Here is a 12,486-nt window from a genome sequence, read left to right as displayed (position 1 = left end):
ATACAGTAGAACACTGGAAGCAGCAAATTTTTCTGGAGATACAGCAGCTGAGTGTTTGTATTATGGCTTCCTGGATTCCAGCTTGTTTTGGCTGATAGGAATTTAAGTAATTTTAAAGTTAAAACAGGAGGACAGAAACCACTGGATTTGTCTTTGGTTCAGCTTCCTAGTTGTCTAAAGATGCTAATGGTCAATGTGCATGGCCTCTTCTAGCAGATATTACCAACTTTCGTATGTGGCTTCAGTTGCTAACAGTTCTTTATCCAAGAGGATGTAAATTTTTTCAGCTGTGATAAGTTTGATAAGTAGCATTCACAGGAGAATAAGATGAAGGAGTGTGTCGGCCACGAGCAACAGCACTCCCAGGGCTACATCATAGGCATCAGTCCCTATGACAAAAGGCCATGTTGGATCTGGATGATAAAAGGTGGGCTGAGAGATGAAAGCAATTTTTTCTTCTGAGGAATACACAACCATCAATAACTTGGACCAAGTGGATATGTGGTCCAAAAGTGATTGGCAGGCTGTTCTTCTAATTTGATGAAGAAATTCTCTATTTATAGCAATGGGATTGCTGATATAATCCCAGTCCCTAATGATTGAAGTTCAACTGCCTTAAGATTCAATCTTATTTATTTATGCTTGTTTATTTAAAAGATTTATATAGTTGCCCATCTTAAACAACTCTGAATTACCAGCAAAACTTTGGAAATCAAGAGGAAATTATGATTACAACTCAGTTTAAATTGCTTCAAGTTAATAAAAGTACTACAAATGCCTATAACAAGGAATGTTAGTGTAGGAAAGTAAAGTAAAAGGCTATGCTGGATTTATGAATATATATGAATCTATTTGTAAAAACATGGAAATGTTTCTTATTTAACAAGGCTTATATAATTCATTAAATATTATATTTATAAAAGTATTGTGTCTGCTAGTGAAGCACAATTTTCTATAAAATTGAAAAGACCCTTTTAAGAAGAAAATTTTTCAACACTTAAACAGACTTTTCAGTAAAAGCACAATCAGCAATGGATTAACTTACTTCAAGAAAAAAGTTAACCAGGTATGGATCTTGTTTCAACTTTGAACATACTGTGCAAAGAAACTGGATTTCTTCATTTTCTGTAGGTGTTGCAAGAACTTCACCACAGAGTCTTATTAATTTCTGTTGAAAAAAAATTAAGGAAATAATATTTTAAAATCAGGCTTCCTTTTTATTAAAAATAACAATTTCTACTGATTCTTTTGTATAATCATACTGTAGATGTCCTTAAAATAGAAAAAAAACCAAATGTATTTAATTATCAAACAATGTATTTTCAAATGTGTCATTTTTGAAATTAATTCAATACCTGTACAGGTCTGTGTACATTTATGTGTGGAAGAAGAGGTTGCCGTATTCTTCCCAGAAGTTTAGTATAAAAAGATAAAACCTGCTGTTTCATGCCTGGAGGACACTAGGAAAAAATGAACAAAAATTACAAATTATATGGAAGCTTATGAAAATAATTATTTTCAATATTTATTTCTATATATATAGCTTTAGTTGATAAGCTTCTTATATTACAGAGAGCTTTATTTTTTATCTTGTAGTATTGAGCTTTTCTGAATCCTATGTTGATGAAAGGTGGTAACAAATACTTTACAGAAAAATACTGCACAGAATAAATACTAAATTAATTTTCTAACAAACAGAACAATGGATTTTATAATAAATATAACACAATTACAGTATTTAAGAAAACTGAATACGCTGAAGGTTCGGAATGGAGCCTTTTTCGTGAAAGGCAGGAAAATGGGGAGGGGGATTTTCCTGCCTGTCATCCATTCGTCAAGCTCAGCATAGACTGAAGGAAGAATGGTAGGCAAGAAAATTCCCCTCCCCATTTTCCTGCCGTTCGCATAAAAGGCTCCATTCCAAACCTTCAGCGTTGCAATTCTAAGATACGCTGAAGGCTTGGAATGCCTGCACTTCAGTACAGAATGACTTTCATCCGTCTCTTTCTGGGCACGGCGCTTCTGCCGGTTGGGCCACTTCCCAAAGCTGGCAGCTCTGCAGCCAGCCACTTTGCTTTTTCCCTCTTTTTCCTCATGGGAGGCCTGTGTGGTGGCACCAGTAGAAGGTGGAGGCAGTGGCATGGGGGAGGCAAAGGCAATCCCAATGCACCAGCCTCTTTGTCCCACTGTCTCTTGGCTTGCCTGCAGCTGCACCGAACAAGCACCAGCACAGGGCGTCTCGATTGCCTGCCTCCCCCATGCTGGTGCCGCTGCACGATCCTCCTACGATCTTCCCAAAAAGAGGGAAAAAGCAAAGCAGTTGGCTGTGGAGCTGCGGCTTCGGGGAAGTGGCCCAACAAGCAAAAGTGCTGCACCCAGAAAGAGAAGGGCAAAAATGGTATTTGCGCTGCCCCAAGGGACCAGCAGCTGCAGAGGTGAAGGCTAACTCTGGGGCGACAGCAGCGCTCTGGGAGGATGTCCCGGGGCTGCACAGGTGGTACCACCGCCCCTCTCGGCCCAGCACAGTGGCTGCATCTCCCCCAAGGACTGCCTGCCCACCCACTGGCCGGCCCGGCCTGGAAGGAGCACATCTCCCGTCAAGGGCTGGATGTGGGATCAGAGCTCAGAAGGCAAGCAGGCATGGGGGATCACTGGGAAGGCTGCGTGGAAGGCAGGCAAGCATGGCAGGGTCGCAGGGAAGGGAGTAGGCTGCTAGCTCCCTTCCCTGCAGCCGGGCAGCCCGACATGCTTGTTTGCATGCCTTCCACGCGGCCTTCCTGTGGCAAGCTTGCGAAGGCAGGCAAGCGCCCGGGTGAGCAGACGGGTGGGACCAACCAGGAGTGGTTTTTACTGATTTGCCAAACCATTTAAAATTGCCGCTACCGGGACATGCAATCCGGTCTGATCCAGTTGAATTCCACTCCGGAACAAACCAATTCAGAGTTCAATAGTTTTCAATCTGCCCAACTTGCGAGACTTTTACATATGTCATCATTTTCATGTGTTTATGCATGTTTCTAACTTTCAGTAGTAACATCTTTCTAAATTGTAATTTCCAAGACATCACTTCTTGTTCAAGAACACTGGAAGAACATGAATATTTAACATGTGTTAAATAAATACAATTACATCCAATCATAAGAGCTGGCCTTTATTGATAAAATCTGATAAACTTACATCAGCCTTGCCCAAGGTGTATAAAGTTTCCAAAATTTTGTGATGTAGCAGATATTCCATACAAGGACCTGTTTCCCCAGATTCCCTTTCATTTTCTTCTTGAACCAAAATGTCCAACATCTGCTCCAGATGTGATGGAATATTGGTATCAGTCACAGGAGCTTTGTCATCTACAGAAAGCATTTACATTAAGATCCAGTTTCATTAGCATGGCACAGTAACTTAGCAAATTTTAGCAAATATTGTTTTTATTTACTTTTAAATTTTCTCATGTGCTAGAAGAAATAGACAAGGCAAATATATCTATTATTTTTACTAACCACTGAAATTGGTGCATATCTGTTCAATTAGCTTCCTATTAAAGTAAATGGTTGATGATATTTTGGTACATAAAAAGACAAGAAAGAACTTGGAAAAAAGTTAGTTATATATCCTCATCTGATATTTTCTGATGTTAAGTTTCAATATAAAATATATTTAACATATGAATAAAAGCAAACAAAACATTTATACTACTAGTGTAAAAAAATTAACTGAAGCTAAGTGGTATTTATTTATCTCAGAATGCTTAAAGCAATGGAGATACAATTTCATCTAAGGAAACAGTTACATTATAAATAAACCAATGGACAGTTTGTTGTATTTCAAGGTAAAGAAAGTCAAAGTCACAGGAACAACTTGCAACAGCTGAACTTCTGGACTTCTAACATTACAAATGTGTGTTTAGAAGTGTTGCCAAGTACACTATCCAGAGGTCATCAACTAGATTTCTCTTTATTTTATTACTTCTTGGATCTGGTTCTGTGTATGGCATATGTGTGGAACTACAATTCCCATCCACTGAATTGAGGAAGGCCAATAAATTGAAGAAGATTATTTTAGATCACTACTTTCTAAGTGACAACAAAGAATTTTATCTTACCTGATGTTTCTATGTAATAATGGGTAATTGCCTTCCAATGGTAAACAAAGTCCTCTTGCAATGGAAGGGAAGGTGCAAGCTGAAGAAATACAAACAAGTGGAAGACATTTTCTTCAAAATATGTATTTTGAATTTCTCCAATAATATTTGAAATTTACTCATGAAGTTGTCACAAAATAAACTTGACAGTTCAACAGGACAATGATATAAAATACACCTGTCATTAAATCAGGTTATATAATTCTGAAAAAATGATCCATAAACCTGTGTATTATCTTTAATTTATTTACTTTTACTTATAAAATATATTCTGATTTTATTTTGGGAAAAGTCTAAGAAGAAAAATTATAACAGAACGAACTAAAAGCAGTATGAGAAAGGCCCTAGCAAGACTTACAACTTCAGTGACCATTTGAAGGTACAACAGTGTTGAAAAAAATGGGCATGGCTGGTCCCAGGCTTATAAGCACTGAAGTATCCTTGCTGTAACATCATCAAAATTTGGGTCTGCCTGCACTTATTGCAGGGGTGCTTCAACTCCACATACCTGCCTATTTCCCTTCCACCATCTCTGCCCTTTTGATATCCTGCACTCCACCATATACCCTTTCGCCCCCTCTGTTCACGGCTGCTCTTTGCTATCTTTTTCACCCTGCTAGTGGCCCAGGAATCAGGTGCTGGGTGAGAGTAAAACCTTGCTGTAAAGGTCAGCAGGACAATGGAACTCGTTTGTTGAAGTTAGAGCTAACTAGGCCTGGCTATGGAGAAGGCAGCAGGGCCTCTCCAATGCTGGCAAAGCAGGCGATCAGGCAGCAGTTCTCCGGGCGAAGATGGAGGCTGTTTGACAAGAGCTGTTTGGAGTGGTTGCAATACTAGAAGAAGTGGAGAGATGAGGGCTTCTGGACTGTGCAATATACACTATGTAGCTTGTGCTGCAAAAGTATTCCTGGAAGTGGCCTGCCAGGATGCCCATTCACAAAGATGTCCAGGCACTGCCATAAATACTATTGGCATTGGGATATTTAAGAGTGACATCCAGGGCCAGCAGTTCTTCAGGACCCTGGTGGCGGCAGATGGGTCCCTGAACAGGTCTGCCCCTGCCTCGATCAAAGCTTAAAAGCCTTAAAAACAGGCTTTCCTCTCCATGAGTGAGGACTGAATGATAGTGCTTCAGGTGGTCTCTTCTTCAGATTGAATGTTGTTGGTTGGTGATATACAGAAATGCCCATTTTCACCTTTGAATCACATTTGTTTTTCTGCTCTCTACTGTTCTTTTATGAACTAAGAGTAGGAGATTCTTGAACATAGCACTAGACATTACTTGCAATTTCAATAATTAAATTGCATGCAGTCTTTTGCAGCACTAGCATTCATTGGCACAACTGAGAATTCTGCCATGATAACACATTGTGAATGTTCATATGTAATGAAAAAAATCCATCTGTCATTCTTTGCTTTCCTAAAGTAACAAAGTACAAGATCAAAACTAATGATACATTAAAAGCATTACATATTCTAAGGTTTGATCTCTGTCAATCGCAGATATGAGAAACCATGGATAACCTGCAATTACTCAGAGCACATAAATTGACTCAAATGAATTCTTAAATACGTATGGTATCCAAACAGAAAAATGGTCTGCAGCATTAAGTGTACTGAACAATGAGTCATGTTGTAACCTTAGAGTAAGAGGTAAATTTATAATTTATAATCAGAAGCTATTTCTTTTCATCTTTTTTCTCCCTTCCTTGTTTTAGTTTTCCCTTTGATTTCTTTCTTTCCTCCTCCATAGTTTTTATTAATTTGAATTTGTTTTTTTAAACTTTAAAAATTATAAACATAAAAATATTATATATACATACATACACATTAAGGAATTAGTGCTGCCTGCAACATAAACATCATGCTTCAGCATTAATCTAGATACTGCTAGTTCTTGTAGCAGAAATAATTCCTTGATCTATATAATCTACTCACAGAAAGCATATTTATATTAATGTGGGGTATGTGTGTGCGTATGTGCCTTTAGTTATCACAATAAAACTGTATTCAAGGAAGCATTTCCTTTGCATAGAAATAGATGATGGTATTTGTTCAGCATAGATTAATTGCAGGAATAACCTATGTGGATCCTACTGATAAGTTTATTATGCATGTGGGTGTCACACAACTGTCCCTTATGTCAACTCATATTTCTTTAGAGCCCACTATACTTGAATCTATACTTTGTAAGATGATACTGGTTCATAATCTGTTAGGAACCAGGCCCACAGCTGGAGGTGAGCGGCAGGTGAGCAAACAGAACCGAAACCATCCTCCCTGGTCTGTGGAAAAACTGTCTTCCATGAAACCAGTTCCTAGTATCAAAAAGGTTGAGGACTGCTGTCCTAATATGCAGTCTTAATCAAGAACTTGTTAGCAAAAAGTCCTACCAAGTTTAATACAACTTTCTGGTTAAAGGCATATAAAGATTACCGTTAATTTCCATTATCAATGTTTTCAATTTTCAAAGGACGCATTTCCACTTGTGCCAATCTCTTATATGAAAAATCTATGCTTATTCAGTAAAAACTGTTTTACTACTGTAGTAGTATGCTGCTTTCACTCTACCCTTTCCATTAGCTTAGTTGACTCCTATGATTAAATATGCCATAGACTAGCATCCAGTAGAGCAACTAATGAATGCCTTGGAAAAGATATTAAAATACTATTATGTGTCTATAGCTACAAAGATCAGAATCATGCAAGTTATGTTATTTATTCCCCGTGACACTCTGTGGAAGTTGCACTTTAAAGAAATAGGATCGGAAGAACGTTGATGCTTTTCAACTTTGATGTTGAAGAAGACTCTTAAGAATATTGTGGACAGCCAAGAAAACAAACTGATAGATAATTGAACAAATCAATTCATAATTCTTACTTGAGACCCAAATAACTAGGCTCAATTATCCATTATGCGGAGACCCAGCTCTCCAGAAATACTCTTATGCTGGGAAAGATAGAAAGAAACTAAAGAGCATGGTCAGAAGCAAAATGGATAGATTTACAGAGTTTCAGAGATGATGAGCACACCTTTGGGAGACATGAACAAACAGATTAGGGATAGATTGTCTTAGAGAAAATCTATGTGGTTACTAGAAGTCGAAAATGACTTGATGGCACATAATGGATGATATCAATGATTAAAGTATATGAAGAAGCCATGCTTTGTAATCATACAATACTCAAGCATGGCACAGTAGTGGTAGGGCCCTGAACTAATCTATGCTTATCATCTTTTTTATTTCTCTGCTGAATGTGCACCAGGGGACTTTGTCTCCTCCATGTCCAGCACAGAACTTCAATGGATAATCTTATTCCTGCCAAAAACCTCCTAGGGTTTTATAAGCAGATGGTATAAGGGGCCAGTTGTGAATCATCAGACTCCCTCATCTCTACACTTTTGTTCCCTAGGGAAACATCTTTAAAATCAAAGATCAGGTGATCTGATAGCAGATCTTCAAAGCACACCCTGCACTGGAGGAACAATGTCCTCTGAAAATGAAAATTGGAAGACTCACTCACATATAACACAAGCTGTATTTTGTGGTAAGATCTGTTCTGCTATTGTCCCGAAGGCTTCTGATGATCCAAAAATAGCACTACAAATAGCACTACACCCATTTTAATTGTCTTTTATTACAAAACAAGAACCTTTTTATTTACCAGAGCCTTCAGCTAGTTTTTATCTGGCTACACTTTTTGTTTTAGCATAAACATTTATCTACTGGTTTATCCCTCCTGTAGCCCAGGCCCAGAAGCATAATAAGTAAATAAATAAAGTAAATAAATAACATAAAAGGAGACACTGAGCTATATAGCTGAGTTCAATCAGGGACTAGAAGGAAAAAAGGAACCAAGAATTACATCGTCAAGTTCTTCTATTCTACTTTGCCGTCTGAATCTGGGTGGGTGCCCCCCCCCCACTTCTTCCCCAACCGGAAAAAATAAACACGTTAAATTTATTAGGTGATCTGAAGCAGAAAGACGAAGGCGGTTGGACAAGAGAGGGAAAGCGAGAGAGGGCCCTGGAAAACGAGTGTTCCCCAGCTTAGGCCCGAGGTAAGCCCCGGCCTTGCGTGGCGAGCGCTTCCGGTGGCCTTACCGCTTCCACGGCGTGCTGCAGGATGGAGGTGAACTTGGAGAACATCTTGTCCCTGGACTGGAGCAGCCGCTGCCGGGAGGATCTGGAGAGCTCTTCGATCCGCCGCCTCCGCTCCAGGGTGAGGGCTGCATGCGGCTGACCGGATAGCGGGGATCGGATCGGTTACCGAACCAAGACGGGCTGCTTCCAGCTCTGCCTGCGGCAAGGAGACACCGTGGCACTGACGGAGGCGGACACCCACCCGCGCCGGGCTTCGGCGACGGTGCCCGGAAGCCGAACGCTTTCGCCCGGCGTCGTTGCTTCTGCTCCCTCCCCTCTCAGGGGCCTTCTAAGAGCCGCTGCTGCAGCGCTTTTAAGCAGCAAGAGAGGAAAACTACCTGGGCTCCGAAAAGGACAGAGCGCAGCTTCTTTCAGTCCTTGCCGGAGCCAGAAATCAGGAGGCGTCTAGTCTCATCTTCTCAGACTCGGTTTTGTCGAAGTTTTCGTCAGTTGCAGCTCACTCCCAACAACACCCGCTTTTTTTCATTTATAACTATGACTATCATTAAGTGTTGTACCTTATGATTCTTGATGAAGTATCTTTTCTTTTGTGTATACTGAAAGCGTATGCACCAAGACAAATTCCTTGTGTCCAATCACACTTGGCCAATAAAAAAATCTATTCTATTCTATTCTATTCTATTCTATTCTATATCAAAGGGTGGCATTTAGTATTTCCTTCCACAGGGTCTTTATGTTAGGCCTTATAACTGTGGCTTGCTTTCATATTTCCCTTACTATTTTCCAAGAGAAGGTACTGTTACTGATGAAACAACTTTCTATCCTTTTTTTCTTTTGACTTCAATAGCTGTTGTATGTTTTACCTATGCATGAATTTTATCTGTGTATGACAAGAATCCTTAAACAGAATACAGGTAATCCTTGACATACAACCACAATTGAGCCCCATATTTTTGTTGCTAAATTGTGAAGTGCTTAAGTTAGCAACACGCTTGTTAAGTGATTCTGGTTCTCCATTGACTTTGCTTGTCAGAAGGTCACAAAAGGTGATATGATCCTGGGACACTGCAACCATCAGAAATATGAGTCAGTTGCCAAGCACCTGAATTTTGATCACATGATCATAGGAATGCTGCAAAGGTCCTAAGTATGAAAAATGGTCATAAGTCACTTTTTTCTGTGCTGTTGTTACTTTGAACAGTCACTAAATGAACTGTTGTAAGTCAAAGACTACCTTTATCATGGTAGATGGTAGTACCTACATAATCTTGATGAAAAGCTAAGTAGGGTCTGAATCTTGTTAGCACATGGCGGAATTTTGTTAGCTAGACTGGGGAATAAATTATACACACACACACACACACTCAAAAGCAAACTACTTCCATGTTTTACAGAAAACCATATGGATGTATCTAACAGACATCAGAGAATTAAACTCAATTTGAGGGAACGCTTAAGGGAATGTGTGATGCCTAGATTGATTAAAATAGAATAGATTTTTAGAAAAAACAAAACAGGAAACAGGGATTAGGACAATTTGAAATGCTTCAGAGTGAGGGCCTCCAGCTTTGTTCAATGTTTGTTCTGTCTATATATTTCTGCACCAGATCTTTTTGGGTAATGCTATCCCATCCAGAACTAAAGATGGACAATCTCCAGATGTAGGTGGGTCCTAAAACCCACAGCAACTCAGTCACACTAAGGTTGAACCCGTTGCTCCCCATTCCAATCCCCACAGCCTTCAGAAGCAAAAAAAGAACCTTGAGAGTATCACTTGTCATAGGCAGGAATTACAATGTATACCTGAATATCATCAGGCATATCCAAGGTTGGGTATTCCAACCAATCATTTTTGAAGAAGTTCAGTAAAGTCATAGTTTCTACCAGGACAAATTAGGAGAAACAAGTGGAAAAAATAGCTAATAAATATATTTTAATGGAATGAATTTGGTTTACACTAAAAACATAGGGCATCATGGAATTTTAAAAAAAGAAAAGCTAGGCATATTTGTAATACTAGTTTTTTGCAAAGTTGCAAGAGATGTTGCAAATATAGATTTTGAGGTAAAAGGGTACTGTATAGTTGGGTTGCCCCCAGTTCGCACTGGTGGGTTGCCCCCGGTTCGCACTGGTTCTATAGAACTGGTAATAAAACCGGCAGGAGGCTCCGCCATCGACCTCGCATGTGCGCGGCCCCATTGTGAACTGGTAGTAAAGGTAAGTAGAACCCACCCGATACTGTAGTCAGATAAGTACTAGCATCATTTGACACTCCTGCAACTTCTTATACCATGAATATCTAATTAATACTTACAGGTTCTCCTTCGCTTACTGTATGACTAATTGAGCTAGAATTACAGTTGTAAATTGTTGAAGGCAACACATGACCAGACCAGATTTTTTTTTTAAATTTCTTGCTGCAGTCATTAAATGGATGCCTTGGCTGTTAGCAAGTCAATTTTCCCAATGAAAATTTTCTGCCAGAAACAGGAAGTAAACACTAGAAACTAGCAAAAAATATTGCAAATTGCAATCATGTAATCTCTGCAAAGAGCTATAAAAGTGAGCTAGTTGCTAAGCACCCAAAATGCGATCACATATCTAACTATATGAATGTGTGTGTGCAGCTGTCATAACTTCGAAAACATGTCATAATTAGCTCTAAGGAATTTTGTCTTAACTTTGAACTGTCATTAAGTGACCAATTGTAAGTCAAGAACTACGTATACTTGCTTCTGTTAAGTAACAATTTTGATTCAATCGGTACTAAGTTTGTAGAAAGTGCAATAACTTTGACTGCAACAGATCTGCCTAAATTATGAACTTATTATGGATAAGTTTATAGTTATGAAATTATGGATTTAATTTTCCATATTTGTAAATATAACATTGGACACTTATTTCAATTTGAATCACTAGGATAAGGAATTTCAGAATTCAGTTCATCTTGAAAAGGAATGCTTTCCCCAGTTGCATACTGGTAATTATTCTTTAGTACCACAAGTTAGACATGATCAGCATTTGCTCGGAGAAATTACTTTGATCTTGTTACTCATGAAATGTGTATATTATAGGATAAATACAGTTTATAGTAATACCCAGATGCCCCTTTTTACTGGGTATTACTCAGATCAAACTGAGTTCTGAGTTCTAAACTATTTTTAAAAAAATTAAAATTCAGTTTGAGTTATCTCAGCTTTTTGCAAATTATCCATATTAAGTATTGTTATTTGAATTGTTTCATGCTACTGCTAGTAGTGTTTCTACTGAAACACTGCTATTAGATGTTTTGAAGTCAGTTGAAGCTCCTAAGTTTTGTGTTTCTTACTGCATTTTTATAAAAAGTTGTAATAAACTTATAAAATTAATTTTAATTAGGTAAACTTTAAAAGAACAAACAAAAATCTCTCATTCTTATAAATCAGTGGAGGGTGTTTTTAAATCATGTAAAAATAGTTTATTTTTACCTTAAAATGAACTTAACATAACAGCAAAACTTTGGCCACAGTGGACACTGCAGAGAATGCTTAAAAAGGGTTGGTTACAATTACAGTATATTGCTGATGGATATGGAAACCAGAATTGGAACCCCAATGTATATAATCTGATTTTATTTTTTATCACTGGATTTGGGTTTAAAATCCACAGAATAATTTTAAAAAGGTTAGACTTGTAGATTGAGGATGCATCTTATGGTTGCCTAAATTCAAAATTTTTGAAACTCATCAACGTTTATGCCATTTTAATGTATCAAAATACAGATGCCAACATGATATAATATTGAAAGGATAAATTGACAGGAAATTATGCTGATAATTGTTGAGCTCTTTCAACATTTGAATAGGCTTTTTTAAAGGAAGGTCATGGAAGATAAATAACTGAATAAATTCAGACAGATTTGTTTTCTTTCAAATATTTCCACCCATCCTATTCAGTCAAATATACTGAAGTAGCCAATATACTACCCTTTGCAGATATCTAGTGATTTGTGATCTTTAGTTACATTATTAGTTACAGTGTAAACAAAATACAAAATGAAGTCTATGAAGAATTCTCTAATTATGAGGAAATAGATAATTTACATCAGGAAAAAATAAATCAGATATTGCCCTGCAGATGGCAGTAGGTTTACACGTTTTAAAGTGGATGATATTAATCTCTACAGGGGGAGTTTGTGCTGTGAAGCAAAGCTACCTGATTTATATAAAATATATAAAAAACTATGCATGTAAAATTTAAAAAT

The 12,486-nt window shown here is 38.1% G+C and overlaps 1 protein-coding gene across 3 annotated transcripts in view; it reads right to left on the bottom strand.

Moving 5' to 3' along the window:
- The window catches only part of FHIP2A (FHF complex subunit HOOK interacting protein 2A), a 37,526-nt gene extending 28,696 nt beyond the window's left edge, over nt 1-8,830 (bottom strand). For 2 of the 3 annotated variants that reach the window (XM_034440209.3, XM_087872928.1), the window contains exons 1-5: nt 8,244-8,830; nt 4,100-4,178; nt 3,178-3,347; nt 1,356-1,460; nt 1,046-1,168 (exon numbers count right to left, since the gene is read on the bottom strand). In XM_034440209.3, the coding sequence (XP_034296100.1) occupies nt 1,046-1,168; nt 1,356-1,460; nt 3,178-3,347; nt 4,100-4,178; nt 8,244-8,288 (522 nt within the window). In that variant the 5' untranslated portion in view covers nt 8,289-8,830. The remainder of the gene's footprint in view (nt 1-1,045; nt 1,169-1,355; nt 1,461-3,177; nt 3,348-4,099; nt 4,179-8,243) is intronic. The other variant, XM_034440208.3, reaches the window with a different exon arrangement.
- Between the last annotated feature and the right edge of the window lie 3,656 nt (nt 8,831-12,486).

The sequence above is a fragment of the Pantherophis guttatus genome, chromosome 6 (genome assembly GCF_059756535.1).
Source record: "Pantherophis guttatus breed Tessera chromosome 6, ASM5975653v1, whole genome shotgun sequence".
NCBI classification, from domain to species: domain Eukaryota; kingdom Metazoa; phylum Chordata; class Lepidosauria; order Squamata; family Colubridae; genus Pantherophis; species Pantherophis guttatus.
The sequence above is the reverse complement of the archived record's forward strand: the minus strand, read 5'-3'. Positions and strand labels throughout refer to the sequence as shown.